Source organism: Leptinotarsa decemlineata, unplaced genomic scaffold (assembly GCF_025532065.1).
Source record: "Leptinotarsa decemlineata unplaced genomic scaffold, Ldec_3_MD MMD2_tig00002974_RagTag_RagTag, whole genome shotgun sequence".
NCBI lineage: Eukaryota > Metazoa > Arthropoda > Insecta > Coleoptera > Chrysomelidae > Leptinotarsa > Leptinotarsa decemlineata.
Genome location: NW_027412578.1, coordinates 740,037 through 763,394, shown reverse-complemented (window position 1 = coordinate 763,394; position 23,358 = coordinate 740,037). Strand labels below are relative to the sequence as shown.

Sequence of the window (23,358 nt, the reverse complement as noted above, 5' to 3'; positions counted from 1 at the left end):
TTCATCATCTTGATTCTTGATGCCGAACCGCCTCTCCAAACCATAGAAGATGATGAGCACTATCGGTTACAATCATAAAACATCTGAAAAATGAGAACTCAAGGAACACAAACAAGAGCACCAACCTAAGATACCTACGTAGGCATGTACCCTCAATTTTTCATATAAAGGTCAGTTGAGAGCTACGGAATAACTCCAGGAAGATGGTACAGTGTCATCCATGCAAAGTATGGGGACACTTCACTACAAATTGCAACCTGATGATCCATTACCTGAAATGTGCAGAAAGACACATGGAATTTGAATGTCCTGAACCTTGGAAGGAGCCAGCCCCATGGTTCAATTGGGCAGAGGCACCGCGGTTAAAAACCAATACCGGGAAAGGAAATAACAAGCAAATAGTGAACTAACAACCGCCCCCATTCAGCAGAAGGACCAACAGTCCACAGAGATGCCCACTATACTCCAGGAGGGTCAACATCCCACAGAGCAGGTCCCCACCTACTACCAACTCAATGGAAGCGGGCGTCAGCGCGACCCCCTAATCTTAGGTCAACAAAAAGCGGACATGTCCTCCACTTTTGCTGAAGTCAGTGCACCTATTAATGTGCCGAATTTCATAGTTTGCACTGGCATAAATAAACAAAACACTCTCCAAGTTTATGTTAACGGTGCAGAAGCTGTTCACAAATTCATATATAAAATCGATACGCATAAGATGCTTAACGAAAGTCCGATAACCATAGTGCATATGGTATTTCAGCAACCTCAATATCAATTATATGTTAATTGTTGTATAAACTGAGGCAGCAGACACTAGACTATTCATTCCGTTGCTCGCGGGTCTTAAGATGCTCGCTACCATCGCGAGGGGCGAGGGTCGTGAGGGCACTTGTTCCCATTGGGATCATTTTCCTCCATTTCTTGCCCCCCCTCCCCTCCAACGAGAAAAAATGTTATTGAAAATGAGATACGAAATGAAACGTATTTATAATGTTCAATAAAGTATTATGTAGGATGGTAGCTGGTCAGATTAACGTGGGGGCTTCGCTCCACTCGACCACTGTGTGGATTGGTGGTTCAAGCTGCAGGCCGGACCATCAATTTTCGTTTGCTATCCTACAATTCGTGTTAGAAATCTCACGTTGAAAGGCAAGACCTCGTTAGTCCTTAGCTCCTACAAGTTATGATTTCTGAGAGTTGTCGTTCGTAGGGAGGCGACAGGTGATTTACGGTTGAACAGATTTCAAAGAGATCTAAAGTTTTTTAAAACTCGAGTCAGTTGAAACGGTGGTTCGAGCCTATAGGCCGTTGAACAGTGGAAGGGGAGAGCGACGGCTGGTTAACTAAAAAAGAGATTTTCAACACATTGAATCGTATTATTGATCGATTTTTCACTAATTGAAAATTGTGAAAAATGTTGAATTTTCATCTCGTCAAATAAATTTTTTAAAATCACCTCAAAAAGCGATGATCGTTTAACGTTATATGCTCACTGTCAAAAGTATATGTCTAGCGTCTATCTGACGAGAGAGGGGGGGAAAGGGAAGACAGACAGACTGACGCCGTTACGTAACGAAGTGGTCCATCCTCCCATAAGAAAGTATCACTTCAAAAAAATTGCGCTTTTTGCAACAAAAATTTCAGTTTCACTCAGGAGTACTTCACAGCACACCATTTTTTCCAATACGGAATCAAAAGAAATTTCTTATTCTGTACTATTTCTGTCTACTCTATAAAATATCAAAGAAGCAAGTTCAATCAATTAACCCATTAAGGATGGAATTAATTAATTTTAGAACTTTGCAAAAGTATATTTCCAAATTGTATTTTCAGAACAAAACAAATAGATTTGCCCGAAAAATATAGTGAAATTTTTCTTACTTTCTTCAAAAATTAGTGTTGCCATATGGCAACGCGAAAAACTTACACTGCTATGGTTCATAAAAAAATATTTTTATTGATTAAAAGAAAACTACATTCGTGTATGGTATTCAACATTGCATGACAAATAAACTTCTACATTACATCTGATGCATTATGTGCGCATAATTTATTTGCAATTGTCTCCATTGCATCTATTTTTTTTTTCTACTGGTGTGAGCAGGTGCCCTATATTATCGTATCGCATATCATCACCAACGCGGTTGTACGATCTACTCGATTTACTTGCAGATGGTCTACCTTTTCCTTTTGGTGGATTCTTGTACTTGTTGAGGTATGTTTTGGCAATTTCCTGACGAAAGTGTAGTTGAGTTATTTTGTTGTCAGACTGTTTGTACAGGACCCAGGCATTTTGAATTGCGGCATCAAGTACCCATGTGAAAAGACACCACCACCATTTTTTTCCACGTAGACTTTTTTGTCCAGCGTGCAATATTTTCATCCATCAGATCCGTGCCACCCAAGGATGCATTATATTTGGAAATCAAGTTAGGTCTTGTTACTTGAAATTTTTTTTTCTCCTTCACTACACTACATTATTGTCAGTTCAACGCGTTAGTAAAATTCCGTTAGTTCTATCCAAACAAGAATCGAAGTCATCACGTTCTATCTTACTCACATCCTTTTTGGATACTAACGGACAATTTTTAGGGATTTGGTTGTCGCGAACGATTCCTGTGGATGAGAAACCTCTTGATTTCAGATGACTAAGAAAGTGCAAGCTTGTAAATAAATTGTTTGTGAATAGGTTGTATCGCTGTTTTTTCTTTTCATCTGGTAACTCATCCAGTAGCATCAGCAAAGGAGCAGTAGATTTTCCAAACACAGTTTGGTATTCTTCGTTCACACGCCTATCTTTACCTTGATATAAGGAAAAATTCACAAGATATCCGTATTTGCTGTTAGCGACCATATCTTGTATCCAAATCTGATTGGTTTACCTCGGATGAATTGTTGCACGAGTGCTTTCCAAAGTATTTGACCATACACTCGTCGTAATTTAAATCTTCTTCTGGAACAAAAAAAATCGGAAATTTTTGCCGCAGTAGATCACTTAGAGGTCGCAGCTTATAGAATCTGTCATTTGGATCTAGGGCATTATTATCTGCGCATTGTAGATACCGCCAAATTGTTAAAAATCTGTCTCTTCTCATTGCATCTATCACTAGTTGGTTACCAAGATCGCCATCAGTATTCCAGTAATTTTTTTTTTCAGGTAATTGACAATATCCCGATAAAATCAGAATAGCAATGAAACATTTCATTTCATTCAAACTAATTTGAGGAAATGGCAAGTTTTTAAATTGCGCGTACTTGTTTGATTCTTCTACCAGTAAAGAAAGTACGTCATGGTCTTTGAATAACTCGAACATTTCTGTTGAGGTTGAAGTTTTAAAAAATGCATAATCTGAACGACAATAATTTTCTGAACTTTCTACCAGATCGCCTTTGATCCATTCAATATCCTCATGAGTAACTTCTTCTACATGTTCCGTTTCTGGTTCAACCAATTCATCATCTTCACCATGTAAAACTGAACTGAACTGGAGCATTCAATTGATTCCGAGATGAATTATCAACGAGTCCGTCTTCATCATACCCACAGGAATCCTCATCTGTGATCGCACCCTCATTCGGAGGCTCAATATAAATTTGGTCGACATCTAAATCATCATTATACGCAATTTGAAGAGTTTTTTCGAGAGTTAGCCCATCGCTAGAAAAGAAAAGCAAAATGTAATAAAGTAGTCCACCGAAAGGACTCGTGTTGCCACATGGCAACATCAAGTTTCAAAGCTTCCGATTTCGAAAGTTTTTGCAAACTCTCGTAATTTCTGCTGTTGATAATATATTCCTGAAGCTATCGTAACGAATTTATTTTCGAAAACTGTAACAATCTCTTTGTATTTATACGTACGTGAACTTGATATCCATTTTTGAGAAGGCTTCTTGATATTCCCCAACAAAATCGTGTTTTTATATCACTGGACTGAACAAACACAACACATGATTCTTTCAACTGACACTGCAACAAAATATTGGCATGAATACCACCATCTATGTTCTTAATGAAAAATCTATAGAAATTTGAGCAACAGAAAACTGTTCATTTCTGTTGCCATATGGCAACACCAGTCCTTGATAGGTTAATAATGTCAGAATATCTTGAGCTACTAAAAACCTTCGGTTCCAACAACATATGCATTGAATTATTCAGACAATAGTGTTGGAAAGTTTAATGACAATTATTTGTCACTCTTTCACTCCAGTGGTAATTCAGAATTTTGCCGTGTCGGTAGAAAAATTGACTCAAAGATTCACCCTATCTGTTGAAATAGTCTGATCAAATTTTATTTTTCGACAAAAAGATTCAAAAATCATAATTAGTTTGTTACTTGGTACTACTTAGTAGTGTAACGAAATACAATTAAGTTGTCACAAGTCTTCATATACAGTCATCAACTTCACCACAAAAAAGGTGCACAAATCATAAAATAGAACTCACACCTAACTTTCCAAAATAATCATCTACACCATGAAATGTGTTCCAGAAATTCTCATAAGCATCCAAATGTGATGAATCACTCAATCTCAAATTTACATCCCGTTCTCTAAATTGTCCCGAGTTATTTTCATCACCACTTCATGACCGGTTATTATTCCTGAGAAATACATCCATCCCGGAGATGAATATCCTGAAACGTGTAGCTGTTTATTATACAGCTCAAAGGTTAGCATGAACATAAATTGTCTTAAGAATATCCCTTGTCTTCCTTTGGCGTCAGTAATATATTATCCCCGACCTTAGAATGAACTACCCGTGACATCAAGAAGTACAAAACAAGATGGCATTAGTTAGTGCGAAAGCTAATAAATTTTTCTCTTTGGATTGAGGGTTCAAAATTCTGAAAACTTAATCTTTTTTCCAAGGCTTGAGTCACTGTGTGAAATTAGATCATGGATTATCATGGGTAATTGCTGATTTTATTTTCAATCTATACTCTCATAGTGGATTGCTCAAAATATAAGGTGAATGTTCAATTTTCACGCGCTACAGGTACATGCGATTAGCGATTTTTTATTTTTCTTGTTTGTACACTCATCTCGAAGATATTTTTACACTTTCAGCTGTTGAGTATGTTTATTTTGTTGGTGAAAGACATACAAATTAGAAAAGTTTTGCGTATTCGGCGATTTCCTGATAGAAACACATAGATCAAAGAATTTGCATAAAATTTCGTATAAAAAAAGGAATCTAGTGCTCAAAAACACTTGAGATGTTTTATTTCTATAGTAGGTGGGCATACTTGAAGACTGACTTCAAATCAAATCACCCAAAAGAACAATTCGTTCAGGCCAGTCTACTCCTACTTACACACAGACTTCACGGACTGACACCTATCAGAAAACAATTATAATACAATATCCAATATAATTTGACTTGAACTGTTAACGGTGGCATACAGTGAATGTATTCTCAGTCAGAAAAATGATTACAAGTGGTAGAAGCTTTTCATAGTCCGGTCAAATTAGACCAAAAATAAGAGTGCAGCTACCTAAATTCCCACCAAGCTGAAAATCGGTAAGATTGTTTAAAGTATGATGAAAAATAAAATTTGGAAGTTCTCCATCTCTCCCCCGTGTGGAAAAAAATGTATTCAAGGTCAAAAAAATGAGTTTTTCGCGATTATCAGCAAAATGGTAAGTTTTATCATAAAAATACTCCAGACGAAAATTGAAGATCATAAGAAAATCTACAAAAAATGCATCTCTACTTATTTTCCTGCAAGCCACAGTTATTGAGATATAACGATTCATATAGTGTGATAGTGTAATAATAGAAAAAGGTGTAATCGTCATAATATGCATGAATACGCCACGTATATACATCTCTGCAGTTGTAATATATAGTAAAATATTTTTCTATCAGTCATTGTAACTTACACAACATCTACATCAATTTATATTTTATTTGATGAACATATGACAGTTCCAACCAGTCAACAAAAATTTCTTACAAATACTCACAACAAGTCTCGGTTCATCCCAATGTTGGAACAAAAATTTACTACTGAAATTATATTGGTAAAACAAGCTAATGATGATGCTAATATATTAATAATTGAAAGAGCAATAGAGCAATTCAATTTGACGAATACAACTATTGTTGTTGGTGAAGATGTAGACTTACTCGTATTACTCACTGCTCGAACTCCAACTGGAAAAACTATTTTCTTCTTAAAACCAAAAAGTTTACCTACTTTTGCAAAGTGTCAAAATCATGTAATTTTTACACGCAATAACTGGCTGTCCAAACTTCACTTCCACCTCCAAAAAGGGTGCAGTTCTAAATGTGGTTATGATGCACTGTTTGGAACCTTTGGTGTAGTAATGAATATTAATGGAGTTTTTTCCCAACACCAACCAAGTGATCATCTTCAAGAGGGCCATATGCATCTAGTTGCCTGTTGTTGTCAACTTGTCTAACTAATCTTAATGAACTGAAGTCTATGGAATGGTTTTGTTGCAAAATATGATGGGCAACTGCTGATTTTTCAGGTCTTCCATATTTTAAGTGTGCTATGTGTTCCTTATATCTTACTTTAATAGATCTTTTTGTCTGTCCATAATATTTTGCATCGCAGTCCTTACATTCAATTTCGCAAATTCTGGACTTTTACGAATTATCGACTTTGTCTTTTGGACTTCCCAAAAGGAAGGTTAAAAATAAACGAAATCTCGACTTTCAGAAAGACAAAAACCAAGATAAATACATCTCAGTTCCATACCACCAGGAACTTTGGAAAGATTTTCAAGGAACTAGGTATGAACACGACGAACAAGAACAAGAAGATTGAGAAGAAGAATAATAATTTGAAAGTTACGACTAGAACGATTGAATTTCACTACTTTTTTTTATTAAATTAGTTTTATCTTCTCAATCTCTGCTAATGTTCAATATTTTGCAGTAGTTTCAAATCAAACAGGATCACAACTGACCCGTGGAATAGAACTGGGGAAACCACGTTAAGAAAGAAGCGCTAAGTGTGCATATTATGACGATTACAACGTTTACAACTTTTTGAATCGTTATATCTCAAAAACGGTGGATAATTTTATTATATATAATTTTTGTCTGAAGTATTTTCATGATGAAATTTACCGTTTTGCTGAAAATCGCGAAAAACTCATTTTTTTCACCTTTGACTTCGAATATATTTTTTCCATACACGGGAAAGATGAAGACCGTTCAAATTTTATTTTTAATCATATTTTGAATAATCTACCTGATTTTCAGCTTGGTGGGAATTTAGGTAGCTTCGAATGTCTAAATTGAACGACGACGCTCGTTCTGGATGCCCGAGCACATCAACAACCGATGAAAATGTTGAGAAAGTGTAGAAAATTGTCATGAAGAATTGTCGAATCACCATCAGAGAAGCTGCTGAGGATCTCAGCATGTAGAGCATGTGGAAGCGGAGTTTGTTCCAAAATAGGTGCAAAACTGGTGACATATCATGGGTTACAACTCATCTGAAGAAATTTCTATTCTCCAGTCAACTGAAAAATGGAACGCACGCCACTGCAAATCATGAATAGTGTTCTGCACAATGTTATCGTTTGCTGTATATTTCGCGATTAATGTCGATTTTTGACGTTATTCTTCTTTGTTACATTCTCGTTGAGTAGAAAGCATCAGTCGTCACTTTTGAAAGCGTAATCGCTCAAAAATATCACGTTGTTTCATGCCTGCGTTACGTTTCAAGCGTACAATGTGGATCGTGAACTTTTTTGCTTTATTTATTTATCGGAAAGGGTATTATTGCTTTCACTCAGAGGAATAAGTTTTCACATGAGTGAATCTAATCAAATGAGTATCGTGTTTCTTGATGTAGTATTTGATCTACTTATGAGAATTCAATGAATATGAAATTTCAATAACTAGAAATATCCGGTTCGCCATCATAGTGGTTACTAGAAAGATAATTCGATATTATTGGGGCATGCTGCACGAAAAGTAGCCGATATCGACAACTGATTGTTTTCAAAAATTCTACACTTTTCAAGTAGATTGAGTTGGAGTAATGAAACTTTATGGCGATGTACGACGAAGACCAGGGAATGTATTGCGAAAGTGTTTACGATTGGCATGAAAACCATAGTAAGCCGCATCGAAAGTATTCATAATCATGAAGTAAATGTACGAAGTCTCATCGGTTGAGTATTGCAAGACAATCTTTCCGAAAGTTTGATATCAACAGTTATATTGGAAAAAATAATTACCGACAAAAACAATTATCAGACCTATTACTCCTGCTCAAAAGCTTGGTACACTGTCCTGAACCAGTAAACAGTACATACCTCAGCAACTTTTGATGCTTTATAAAGCTATGGAGTATTGTTCTCATGTATGGAGCTCCGCCCCTGATCATACCTTGAAGCTGCTGGATTCCATCCAGAAAAGAATCATCTACCAGATTGGAGACACAAACATAGATACTTCCACGGGAAGTGTTCAAGTGACTTGCCACATTTGATTCCACCAAGAGCGGTACATATCATAAATACGCGAAGGACTGTGACTGCTCATTGAGGTTCAACTCAGTACATCTAAAACTTCACTGTTCCAGAACTCTTTCAATTGTAATGAGGAATAAACTTCCTAAGAACGTTTTTCCGAATAAATTTGATCTTCAGCGATCCAAACCCATCGTGAATCACTACTTTCTCTACTTTGAGAGCGCCTTGAGGATGTTTCCGTAGTACTTGTGTTTTGTCATTGAAAAAACCAAAGTCTTTAGAAAAAGTGAAATATAAACTGGAGTACGAATAAAAACTTCTCATTCATCAATAATATCCAACATACAGATCACGAAGCCCAAGGATTAAGTGGGAAATGGGAAAAAATTCCAGCGTGGTCCAAACAGAACTGGCTAGTATCTCAATCGCCGCAAAAGAAATAACAAGGAAAGGAATTTTTGTAAAAAACATAACAATCTGCACTGATAGCAGACAAGTCATATTAGCCTTGAACATACAACGTGTTACCTCAGGGCTAATACTAGTGTGCCACCAAGATTTCAGCCAAAGCCTCGGTAGATAATAACATCATCCTAAGGTGGGTGAAAGGGCACGACAGGAGTAAAGGTAATCGCATCACCGACTCTTTAGCCAAGGAAGCGGCTGGACTAAGAATTTCAGGACCCAGTGGCACCTACTTCAACAACAAGTGGCATGACTTCAACAATTGCGGAACTAGTCAAAGGTCACACCCATGCTCAATCCCTGAAGAGATGGGATGGAGTCAAAGGATGCAATCTTGCCAGGATCATCCTAGCGACCCTGGGAAGCTGTCGCCGAAGAAATATCTAGTGATGACCAGGAAAAATCTACGTTTAACAGTAGGATTTCTGACTGGCCACTGTCAACTAAGAAAACACCTCCTTAATATGGGGCTAGTGGACACACCTCTATTCAGGATGTGTGAACAGGAAGATGAAACTGTCAGGCATGTCCTATGCGAGTGTCCGTAGTTATCGTCAATAAGAGAGTGTGTATTCGGCGAGTTTTGACCTACACCTGCCAATATAAAGGAGATGTCTTCCAGAGACCTGTTCATTTTCCTGGAAGGACAGGACGGACGATGACCGACGAGGACAACTCCTTGGGAGGATGTACAATGGGTCACATGTGGCCTAACTGCTGTGGGCTTACACTTAGCCTCCCTTCTCTACAGATACAGATAATATCCTACATTATACAATACTCTCAACTCGTGAAACTAATATGAAGTATCATTATTTTTATTGGGCTTGTAATGCACTGTTTAGAGCCTTTAGTGTAGTACTTAATATTACTGGAGTTTTATCCCAACACCAAACCGTTATTTTTAACACCTCGACACATGTTTCAATAACCAAGTGATCATCTCCAGGACGAGAATAAACCAGTTTGATCTTTCTCTTATCCAGACTCGCGAGAGGTACTACAAATGAATACTTAATCTCCATCGCCTCCACCAAAACGTTATTCCGGCGAATCCGCCAAATATCACTTTTTTGAATTCGTCAGTTCTTAAATTCGTGACATTATTCAGTAGGAGTCGCTGTCAACGCACGTACCACTGATGATGTCTACAGCTGTAGCAGTCGAAATGGCCTACCAGCCCGAATTTTGTTCTTTTCAATCGAGACTCCGGCTAAATTGAAGACATCATTTCAAAAATGTAAAGTAGACCAATCATTCTGATTTCTTATAGAACAGCTTATATGTTATGTGTTTATGATAGTCATCCAAAAGACGTTGAATTTATGATGTTAAATGTACATTATATGCATTGAAGGATTTGTATATGATATTAATAGAGTAAATGATGTTAATGTGAATGAATAGCGTGTAAAACCATTTTTCCAGTTGGTGGACCATCAAAATGGCCACAAGACTTCTTCAAATTAGTCATTTCCAATTCACGTTCTATAGAAAAATTAAGACAAATTTTAAGATACTCTAGAGAGATGAATACATCTCAACTTTGATTATTTTCTGCCCAGCTGGTTTGTGAATCTAATAAAATCGTCAGTAAGTTATTTTTCTCTCACTGGTATTGGTTGAAGATCAGGGTTTTGATACTGAAAGTATTAATTGTTTTCAAAAGTTTTAATGGAATATTCAAACTTCCCAAACGCAGGAACAAATGGCCTGGTAAATTCAAATTACAGTTCGGAACAGCTAAAAAGTTTTATCTAGTGAATTAAATAATCATTCAAACAAGGTAACAAATTGAACGTGATTCAATTTCAGTTATATCGATCAGTACCTATCTGCATTAGATATGTGGCAGAAAAATATGATGAAATTATTTTTTTTTTGAAAATAGTTCAGCTTGATTTTCAGGCAATACAAAAATATGTTTCAATCAATCGCATGCATCATCTGTCACAGGCACACTTCTGTTATTGTGTTGTCAGAGTTTTCGGAATTCATAAAAATATTTTCGACGACTTGTTTTAACCACTGAAAATGAAATTTTGTTTCGAAATAATCAATCAGTTGAATCTATAGTGTAATTCATTATTCCATATCATTTGGTATCTATACATCTTTGTAAAGAGTTTATATTGACTTCCTCCTTTCTTTCTTCGGAAGGTTCTCACGATTTTGGTTATGGGAAAAGCCAGAAAGATTTTGTCCAGAACTGATTGTTCAAATTGTTCCATATAGCTTAAATGAAATGAATAAAAACACTTTTGTCTAAATACCACTGAAAAATGTTATTTAACGACTGGTTTCGGGTTTGATCCCATTAAATTCCGGTCGTAAATTAAAATTTTCCAGTGGTATTTAGACAAAAGTGTTTTTATTCATTTAATTTAAGTGATCATGAATTATCATGAAGTAAACAAGTCATCAATCACACATATATGTTCCATATAGAAATTCTACGTGAAACAACTTGTTCAAAACATTTGCCGGTTCATTGAAAAATATAAATTAGTATTTCTTTTCAAAATATCAAGCTGGAAATTAGTAAAACAGCAGAGTAGGGAAGTAAAATCAAGAAAGAGAAAAAGTAAACGTGTCTCTGTTTATTTTAACTCTTTCTTGAGGATTGGGTTGATGGATAGGATGGAATTATGAAAATATTAGATAAATTGAAAAGGAACAAAAGAATAGAAAGCAGAATACGAAATTTCATTCTAATAGGTAATGAAGGATGAAGTTTGGTAATAGAAAATCAATGGAAATTCAATCAGTATATCTGAAAAATAAAAAAACTTATGAATCATGAAAAAGAGGAATTGAGTAATTGAAAAATTACCAATACAATGAAAATGCAAACGAGAAAAAATACATTGTTCGTATATAGTAGGTTTGTTCTGGTTCTAACATCCGAAACTGTTTGGAAACTGCGTGAGGCATAATGCGTACAAGCAAAAATCTCAGACAGTCCGAAATAGTCTTGGACACTTGGTTAAACCAGAATGCATTTTGAGGAGCCCACTGTGCCACCTATCTTATACAGTGCGGTCCATATGTATGGAATAAATTCATTTTAGCGTTATTCTGTACTATGTGAAAAAAACCTGAAACAGGTCGATTTTCATTCTTAAATTGACAATTTACAGTATGAAAATATTATCCCCCTCCAGCACTCCTTCTGAATTATAATGCACCCCCTCGAAAATTTTAAATAGCAAAGGGGATCATGTGGCACCTTGTTGGAAAAGGATTTCAGTCCCCTGCTCAGCAATAAGAAGTTTTTCAGGTTTGGTGCAATCAAAACTGAGAAAATTAATTTTTACAATTAAATTGAATGTTCAAAATGACCAGCATCATTTACTTCTTGACAATAACCTGATCTATTAAACAGACCATCCCTGTAACACGCTCCTTACTATCTTTGAAGATACTAAAATATTAGACAAAAAGCCAAATAAACAATTGATATGAATCTAGTATAATATTTGTGGGCGTATTAAATTTGATTATGGCTCATTTGTCCGAGACTCGAAGAGTAGACATTTCAATTATGATTGGTTGTGATAATGGAACAAGAACTCGAAAGGAGATTTGTGAAATTTTTAATGATAAATACCCTGGTCAACACGTGTCGCAGTCTACAGTTAGCAAAATTGAAAAAAGTTTCGTGAAACTGGACATGTGAAAAATATTGGAAAACCAGGTAGAAATGTTCAATTTACTGATGAAAAAAAGTTAGATGTACTTCTAGAGATTGAGGAAAATCCGCATAAGACAACTCGAGAACTTGCCGCCGACAATGATGTAAGTAAATCATCTATTTTGAGAGTTTTGAATGAAGAAAAATTATACCCTCACAAAGTTCAGTTGGTTCAGGAGTTGAATGAAGATGATCCTGATAGAAAGCAAGAATTCTGTGAATTGATGATGGACAGAATGAACGCCTATCTAAATATGTTTACAATGTGTCTTTTTGTAGTAATCAGTAAACCCAACAATATTATTTCAACAAGCTATATAGTATGCTATTTGGTATTGGTCCGTTATCGTTATTCATAATATTATTATGTTTACTTATTTCTACACTCTCATAGGCATCTAGTTGCCTGTTGTTGTTAACTTGTCTCTAATCTTAAAGAACTGAAGTCTATGGAATGGTTTTGTTGCAAAATATGATGAGCGACTGCTGATTTTTCAGGTCTTCCATATTTTAAGTGTGCTATGTGTTCCTTATATCTCACTTTAATAGATCTTTTTGTCTGTCCATAATATTTTGCATCGCAGTCCTTACATTCAATTTCGTAAATTCCAGACTTTTCCGAATTCTCGACTTCGTCTTTTGGACTTCCCAAAAGGCTCTGCAGTGTATGACTTATTTTAAAAACCACCTTCATACCTAGTTCCTTGAAAATCTTTCCAAAGTTCTTCGTATATTGGTGGTATGAAACTGAGATGTATTTATCTTGGTTTTTATCCTTTCTTAAAGTCGAGATTTCGTTCATTCTCAACCTAAACTTCTTTTTCCTAATTATGTCATCTACAATACCCCTCGGGAAACCGTTAGTGGCTGCTATTTCCTGTATTGTACGTTTTTCTTTTGTGAACCTATCATGTGTTATATGCACAAAAAAATTCAACCCAGCACGTTTGTGCTGTCCACAGTGATTTGAACTGTCAAGAATATACCTGTACGTGCTTGTTTCTTTTCTAAATATATCGTATTCTAACCCTCCATATCTGCTCCTCATTACCAAAACGTCCAGAAATGGTAGTTGTCCCTTATTTTCTAATTCATACGTGAATTTCATTGATGGACATCTATTATTTAAAAAGGAAATAAAGTCCTCGATATTCGATTTTTTGGTATAGAATACCGCGAAAATATCATCCACATACCTTAGCCTAGGATTTGGCTATCATCGGAAAATAAGATAAGATAAGATTCTTCTCTCCTTTTTTACCTTTAGTGGTACTTACAAACTTTTGATTCTTTCTTTGTTTTTCAAGATATCTTTCATAGGGGTACTAGTTATTATATTTCATATAGATACAGGGCAGAATATATAATAGAAAATAAGATATAAAATAAACTATATGAACTACACGGTGTGTAGGGGTAATTGCGGATGGCCGGGATTACCCCACTAAAATCATCGGTCATTAGCCGACACACACAATACCACAAACCAATATTTTTATTTGAGGTTAGAATAGCGTGGTGCACGCGGTTACTCCCTAAAAACATTGTTAAAACGAGCGCACCGTCATTTCACCACTTATTGCGCGGCACTACGTCTGGGATGGACTCACGATTGCGTTACTTGGAATATCTTTCATTCTTTTATATCATAGTGAAACATACACGTCCGCGATCACCCCGCGTCCGTGATTCCCCCACCTTCCCCTACGTAGCCCTTATTTTTTAACAGTCCACGTACATCCTGTAGAACCGTTTTTGAAGGAAAAGACAAATAACTATGGTTAAAACTTCACAACTACGAAATAATCTTTTTGTACACCCTCTGAATCTACCCCGCCGAATCAATCATTCATGAATGTGGTTTGAGGGCAGCAACAACTTCAAATTCGAAACGATTATGGCAAAGTTTGATTCGAAAAGTTTATATTGTCATCCATAACGGAAACTTTTTTCATTTTCACTTTGGTGTATTGCCGGTGGAATACAGTCTGGGAACGAATTTATACGGGAAGGATTCTCTTTCCGTTGGCCATAAATGTCTGAAGGATACATATTCTTGCTCTTCCGAGAAATATATTCACGGGGGTAAGATTTCCTCAGAAATTTAATTAATTGAATGAAAAATAAATCCAGGAGAGAAGGGGAACAACTTGTTAATGAAACAAAATGACGAAGTGGGTAATAAATGAACCAAGGAAAATTTCCCAATTACGTTAGAATGTTATTGGTGTGTGCTAGTTTCGGTGGAAAGATCAAAAAATATTACAGTGCAAATTTGCAGTTTTGATTTCGTGCTAAATCTTGTGTGCACGGATTCTCTCCGCGGTTGACTTAGTAATTCAACGGATATGTGTCAGAGTGTCAAAAAGAGGTGTGATTGGCTGCAAGAAGATTTTTTGTCCAATAGATGTTTAACGCAGTACTTAACTCAGTGCAGTACAAGTGTAACCTTCTTATGGCCTGAATCGATTAGCTCCAGACATTTGATATAAAATCGTCAACCTACAGTCCTGTCAGAGTGGGTCACTTCACGAACGAGTGTATTCCAAGAATATTTTCTCAGTCCTATTCTTTTATGCATCTCACTATTGCCATCAGCAATGTTCTCAGGAAAACTTGTGGCCACCCCTAGAGACCAAGGGTTTTGTGGGTACGAATGAGATCACTCACATATATTATACGCAATGCCTCTAAAGAAGAGGATCTCTAACAGTATCTCTAAGTGTTGTGGGATGATAAACGCATGCCATCGGTATGAAATTTGGAATAGACAATAGAATAAAATAGAAGGAGACGAAGCCGAGATTATAGAGAAAAAGTTTAGCTCATGGATGGAGGATCCTACATCATCTGGATGCCGAAGAGACGTTTATTCACCTTTGGGTGGAATAATGCCACTTCCAGTTATTACAGTGAAGAACCCTCCTTTCCGTGGCAAGAATCATCTATTAATCGGAACTGTCGGGAAAGAACAAAGTTGCTGCCATAAAAATACCTGCTGCAACGATCCAATTGTACTCTTTTGAAGTAGTCAAGTGGACTTAAGAGGAGGTGTACCAACTCGTCGTAAAGACTCGAAAAATGATGCACATCCATAGAAGTTCAACGATAATAATAATAAACTCTGCCACCGAGTTGAAACCCGTTCAACAAAACAAATCAAAGCAGCAGAGATAACTTCTTTCCTGTGGCTTCACAAGGAATTAGCCGATGCATAGGGTCTTCTTCAAAAACATTGGAGACTTTGTTTTATCAAATCACCTGCCCGGCTCTCCTCGAGTGGGCTCGAGTCGGAAACTGAGTGAGGGATTCATCGTGACCTACCAGGATGGTGTTTTCATCAACTTGGTCCCGTAGTCGCGTGATGGGTAATCTGTTCCTAACACCAGGTCTCTAATGTATTTTCTGTCTACATGCCCAGCATATGCAGTTTCAGTCTAAATCCTCTAACATAACGCAGCCCCATTTTTAGTACTCCTACGGTAATGGCGAGACCCCAGTTTAGCCCTATGATCCGGGGGATATTGATTCCGTTGCGGACAATGAGGGGTGCGGAATTTTCTCAAACTCACCATTTCTCAACCTCAGGCAGATACAAACTGATAGGCATGTGTGGTCCTTCTGTAGTCACTCTAACTCCGCTGACTCTTCGCATGAATTTTTATGTACTGTCATTGTAATATGAGTAGATGTGTCTCTTCCGGTAACATAAAGTCGTAGTCTTCTATAAGAGTTACTTATGATTTCGTATTCAAAAGTTCAAAAAGTATTGAAGACCAGTATTTTTGACCCGTAGACTTTGAGGGTAATAAATTTTCCGCATGAAATGGTTTTATTTAGCTTGCCCTGTTTGTTCTTCCACAACTACCTCAATATGAATTTCATTAGTTTAGACTTTCATTGTCTGATATTATATAAAATGATTGGAAATTCCTGAAAGAACTAAAAAAGAAGAAATTAAAAATCCAAGAAGAAGAATAAAAAGAATAGCTGAGAAAAAAAAAATATATCAAGCAAAAAACTTAAAATGAAATAATAGTGAAATAAAATACAAGTAAAAATGGAACAAATTGAACAGAAAACATTTTATTTCACTATTATTTCATTTCAGGTTTTTTGCTTAATATAATTGTTTTTTTTTCTCAGCTATTCTTTCTTATTCTTCTTCTTCAATTTTCAATTTCTTTCAGGGATTTCAAATCATTTTATATAATATCAGACAATGGAAGTCCAAACTGATGAAATTCATCATGAAAAATTGTCAATCACCTTCAAACATACCTCAATATGGGTATCGGTCGGTAGCCAAGCGGTTCGGCGTGGGTGATTTGTTCACTCACTCGAATTGACTGGCGTGTTGGTCGGTGGTTCAAGTCCTAGTCTGAACAATCGATCTTCACTTGCTATCGTCCAACCCGTGTTAGGAATCACATGTTAAAAAGGTAAGACCTCGTTAATCCTTAGCTCGCACAAGTTTCGACTTCTGACGGTTGTCGTTCGTAGGGGTGCGACAGCTGGTTAAAAAAAATATGAAAATGAAATACATAATCTACATCATTATTTTCTGTTTTCCTTCAATAAAACCGATTACCATATTTTTTTACTTATTTTATACAATAATGCTCTCATATATTGCGTTGTGTAGCGTTCCTATGAATGACATCGGTTTCAATATCATAACGAATTTTTAGAGTATAAACTGAATTGAAAAAAAAATTTATGTAATTAAATGTTCATGTGGGAGTTGTGATTTCGAAATTTTTTTTTTTCAATTTCTTCATAGAAGGAACTTCTGTACATGATCTTTGCATCTTTGTAAATACTCTATTTGGAACGTAATTACTTTCTTCGTCTCTTCGAAAATTCTCGTCATTTTTTATATAAAAAGGAAAAGTACAAGAAGCTTTCCAACAAGAAACTAATCTCTTCCAAAAATATTCTACCTTCAGTTTAATAACAATGTAATACTAATTTCCAGTAATTCATCTGAAAAGTAATTCCAACTGATATAAACACATGTTATTCGACAGGTTGAATTGAAACATCTAACATCTATTGAAAATATTTTTACACGCTTTCAGCAGATGAAAACGAACACGTAGAGTAAGTATTGTATTTCTGGTGATTGGAAAAACTCTATTTTAGGGTATGAAAAAGCATTGAATAAAATGTCACCGACATGAAAAACTCTCAAACTCCTGGTGCGCTTCAAAGTTGCGGGCAAAATATATACTTGTCTCCGTATCCTCCCTAACTTTTTTTGTTATTCACATTAAGAATCGCTGAAGATGTCAAAATGTTCAAGTATCTGTTGACTTGCATTTACTTTTCACACGCTTTATATTAGATTCACCTGTATGTATGTTTGTTTGTTTGTAACTCTCAAGCTCGGGATCTATATTTGGCGAAATATTCGACATTATTGCTTGATATATTCGCGGGCAGATGGCGCTGAATGTAACCTCCTTTATATGTCGACATTATTGCTTGATATATTCGCGGGCAGATGGCGCTGTACGTAATTTCCTTAATATAACTCGAACTCACTTTACATGTATTTCTTCATTTGAGAAAAGTATTTTTTTTATTAAAAGCGCGCCTTCTGACTTATTTGTAACACTCCTTTGCGCCTGCTGTCTTAGGCTTGGTAGCTGATTTTCAGGCTCCCTCTCCGGAATCGGAAAATATCAATGGTCATTTTTCTAAACAATATACGGCTGATTGATCCCGCAGTTTAGATAAAATAAATATATTTTGAAAAGACTAAAAAACACGCTTTTATAGCATACGAAACTAAAAAATTGGAAATAAATATAGTTTAAAAAACTGAAAAATACGCTTTTGAAAAACATCGAACTAAAAAGTTAAAAATATTTTTTCTGTAATGAGCTCAAAACAATAACGAACGAAAAATACTAGTATTATTGTGAAAAAAGCGTGGGAGCTTTGTGCCATATTTTTTGTATATCAAGCGCTCGTCGCTTTTTTCACAATAATACTAGTATTTTTTGTTCGTTATTGATTCAAGCTTATTAAAAAAAATTATTCTTAACTTTTCAGTTTAGTTTTTCAAACTATATTAATTCTGTGTGATTTTCGATATCACTGATACGAGGAGAACTATTCTACCGTAAGTTGATAGGGAAAACATTTTGCATCAGATAAATAAGAGCTGCATCATTTATATAAAATTGCGATTGATGTGACTTTAAATAAAGGCTCTCATACAGATAAATTGTTATCCCACAGTTTACCGAAGCGATATAGTGAGAATGTGAATGAAAAACGAGTCGATTCCAAATATATTGGAAGAAAAAGACAAAAACTATATCGCTATATGATTTCTGTCTCTTTCTTTGTTGTCTCCATAGAAATTCCTTTGTTGAAAATAACTTCCTTGTGAATCCAGGGATCGAGAGCAGATGTATTTCATGAATTTATTACAATATCGTCATATCTTTATATTCGAAATGGTTCGAAATTTCCAATATTTCAGGTATTACGGCAAGTTGATAGCTCTGATTCATCGAAAATGCGTTTTGATTTATACTTTCCATATTTTACTCCGTGTTTTCAGATCCGTTATGAAATATGAGATGAAAAATTCTCAATGAATGTACAGGGGACATTTGATTATTCAGTAATTCAGTCATTTTTTCAGTTCAATAAGCAATGCGTTCAGTTGTTACTGCTTGACGAATCATCAATGATATTCAAAGTAAAAACCAGAATGGACATAACAGTTATTCAAAACGGATAATGTCTATCCCCATAGACTGATATTTTTCGTTATTGAGATCATACACTATGTAAATCCTAGAAATAAGACACTCTTGTCTAAGTAACTGTTCTTTCCACTTGTCCCGTTAGATACAACTGCCCCTGGTGAGACTCACGTTCTCTCTTTCCTGTCCACTGTTCAGTGAGATACCTTCAACATCACAACTCGAGAAGATTTTCATTCATCATATTTGTTATCGTATAACTACAGCATTAATATTTTTTTTTCTACATCTTTTGTTGAGGTAACAAAAGTGGTTATTTTAGAATGAAGATCAGTAATTTTTTATTATAATTTTTCAGTATTTCGAATCATCTCTTTACCGAATGATTACTATTTCTGCAGAATATTTGTTGTTCAAGTATAAAACGTTCACCAGATTTTCAAACTCTGATACTGATTTGAATTTTCTGCGAGGAATGAAATATTGCAAGCCTCTCCACTTTTTGATTTCCTTTCATTAGTATCGATAACTATAGTGTTGATATCTTGTTCTTCACTGAGTGTATATTATTTTGATCTGAGTTTCTAGAGAAAACCATTAAGTTTCATTCATTTCAATTTGGTCTCACTGATATTCAAGTAATACCTAATTATTTGGTTATTTAAATTTCTTTTCAAAATTTTCACAATGAAATGATATATTCATGGAATGAAAGCCTGTGGTGAGTAACGAGAAGTAGGTGGAACATTTCATATGTACACATTTTGAAATCTACCACAATTTCTAAAACTGTCACATCAAATGTTAAAATTAAAATAAAATTAATTGTGGTCTGGCAACAAAGCATATTTAGACCAGGAAAATAAACGATTGGAAGTTATCTGACAGGGCAATAAAACTCTCATTTTGCAAGTCTACATGTAACATCCACTGACACATAAACTCGATAATGAATAATTAACATAGCACACACCGAGCGTAGAAACTGTCGTTCACAAACAACGTTGCCCTTTGCTCTTTCATAGTTGGTAATGATTCATAGTTTTGATATTATTATATTCGACCATATCACATAGAATTTCTTGCCAAAGTACAATGTGAACTAGGTAAAAAATTGTACCTCAATATTTCCCCACTTTTTCATGTAACAGTATACATAGTAACTGGAATATCCCAAAATATTCATTCGTCAACGATAATAATCAATTTCCTTTTTTACTGCTCCAATGACGCGTATATATAGCATAGCATTGGACATCACTTGAGTCAAATTTAGGGGGACAAGAATTTTTTTAATTGAAAAAGCTGAACAATATTGGAAAACCTTACTATGGCAATCGGTTTTCTTATTCGACTGCTCTAACGAAAAATAGCTTTGCTTGGCAAATTCTGTTGTGAACTGATCTACAGTTTGTCAGAATTTTACCAGAAATTTGCTTGAAAAAAGTCCTGGCTGATTTAATATCAACATACCACAAAACTATAGTAGTATATATTCTGGGTGAGAATGAGAAATAGAATATACACCTGAAGAACTTTCACATCTCCTCAGCTTTAATCCCTTTACAGGAATCAACAAAATCTTTCTCTTGGAAGTCTTCAGAAACGTTTTCGATTTTGATTATTTTTCTCAAATTTTTGTTCTCTCATATTATTCAAATCATTAATTTTTTGAGACGGTGACAAAATTATTTATATTGTTCACAATATGTATGATAGTGAAAAAAACAATAGTACATTAAATTGATAGATGTAGCCGTTACTACGTGGTAGAAAATCATAATGAAGAAAAGAGAATTGAAACTTTCTATGTTTTTTATCACTTTTATTTATAACTAACGTTACTGCAGTTTCGTCCTATAATTACAAAACGTCGGTTCAATCGGATTTCTGTATTTTATAGCACTGCTACAACATGTATATGTTTTCTAATGTAACTTTCATCTCATGCCATCCTGAGTTAGTAAACCAATAGTTGAAAGGTTTATATATGTAGATTTTTTCATCAGAAAATTTGAACGATTCAAGAGAAAGTTTTTCGTCAAAGTTAAATTGCCTTCAGTTCATAGCGACATTTATTTCACCTGATAGAACTCACTTCAAAAAAATCTAACAGATGAATAGAATAGAATAGAACTTTATTCGTCACTGAAGTTATTACAAAAAGGAGTACAGAATGTATAACTTATTGGACTCGTCACAAAATATGATATAAATTTAGAATTTAGTCTACATATAAAAATCAGCACGTGAAGAAGTATAAAAAAAAACAAAATACAGACATATATAAAATTATACCTAATTACAACATATTAGTTCATGTCTCCAGAAATTCCTCTAACGAGTAGAATGCCCTGGATTCTAAATACTTGTACAGGGAGTTTTTGAAAATTCTCAGATCGGCAAGATCAATTTTGCTATTAAATCTATTATAGCAGAGAATACCTTTATATATGTGCGAGTTTTGCCCAATGGTTAATCTTGAGTATGGTTGATGTACACATTTTCTTGTATCGTACTTGTGTAAACTGCTATTTTTAAGAATGGAATTCTCTTGTGTTTTAATATTCAGAGTAATTTGAAATATATATAGTGAATACACTGTGAGAAAACCTATCTTTGGAAAAATTGATTTACAAGATGTGTTAGGCTTGACTCCAATCATACTTCTGATGATTTTTTTTGGATTATAAATATCTAATTTAGGTAGCTTGAGCTACCCCAAAGCATTAGGCCATAACTGAGTGTTGATTGAACCAATCCATAGTATGCCAATTGCAGAGTTTCAGTTGATGCAGTATTTTTCAGTTGTCTTATTACAAAACAGATTTTACTCAGCTAGGTGGTTGTTTCGTTTATATGATTTTTCCATGTCATTTTATTATCCAATATAACTCCCAGAAAGCGAGCAACATCAATTTGCTCAATGCTACTATGATTTACTCTCATTGATAAATTAGAATTCCTATTCAGATTTTTCGTTAGAAACTGCATGAAGCATGTTTTTTCCAAATTCACCACTAGACCATTGTAAGTACACCAGTTATAGAATTCATTCGCTACAGTATTGGCTCTAAGTACCATATCACATATTGATTTTTCTGATATAAGAAAATTGGTATCGTCGGCATACATAATTATATTTTGCGCACTTGGACATGAGTTAATCATATCATTCATGAAAATGATGAAGAGTACTGGGGCCATTATAGAACCCTGTGGAACACCCATATTAATTGTTTTTTCTTTTGATTTATTATTATTCAATACTGCAATCTGTTTTCTATCTTTCAAATATGCTGTAATCCAGTCATTCGCTACTCCTCGATGGAGTTCAGGTAAGCCGAGTCACTAAAAGTTTCAAATTTTTTCATCAATGCAATAATTTGAAGAAGTGAGCAGAGCCAGAGATGCTTCATCATCTTAAATGTGTTACACATACTTTACTTCGATCAAGTATATGACAGTCACAGTATAATTGGTGTCCATCTTTCTAGTAGCTGTACTATCCAAAAGTTAATATTCATGGCCGCCATGATAACGAAAAAATAATATTGGAACGTATCACCTTCTGTAGAAAAATGAATAATAATATTTGATCTAGGAATACTGATTTCATTATCCAATTTATGAAAATAAATCAGTATAATATTGATCTTATCAGTGCACTTCGAACATGTGTTGTTGAAGTGGTTCTGTTTCTGTATTTTGAAAATGAATTTCATTGGGTTATGTTTTTTCAGGATTTTGTGCAAAACTTGTCTATTCTCTCCAGAGGTTCTTTGGAAGAGAAGCTCCGATGGGCTTTCACATTGTACGACATCAATGGAGATGGATGCATAACAAGAGAAGAAATGACAGATATCGTTACGGCGATTTACGAACTCATGGGCAAGCTAGCAGATCCTAGTATCGAAGAAGATACAATAAAAGAAAAAGTAGACAGGATATTCCAGGTGAGTGGCTATGCAATAACTGCATATAAAGTGTTATTGTTGCAGAGGAAAT

The 23,358-nt window shown here is 35.1% G+C and overlaps 1 protein-coding gene across 2 annotated transcripts in view; it reads left to right on the top strand.

Moving 5' to 3' along the window:
• LOC111504259 (A-type potassium channel modulatory protein KCNIP1) overlaps nt 1–23,358 on the top strand; it is a 463,024-nt gene that overhangs the window by 427,770 nt on the left and 11,896 nt on the right. For both annotated transcript variants that reach the window (XM_074177251.1, XM_074177250.1), the window contains one exon: nt 23,094–23,306. In XM_074177251.1, coding sequence (XP_074033352.1) covers nt 23,094–23,306 — 213 coding nt within the window. The remainder of the gene's footprint in view (nt 1–23,093; nt 23,307–23,358) is intronic.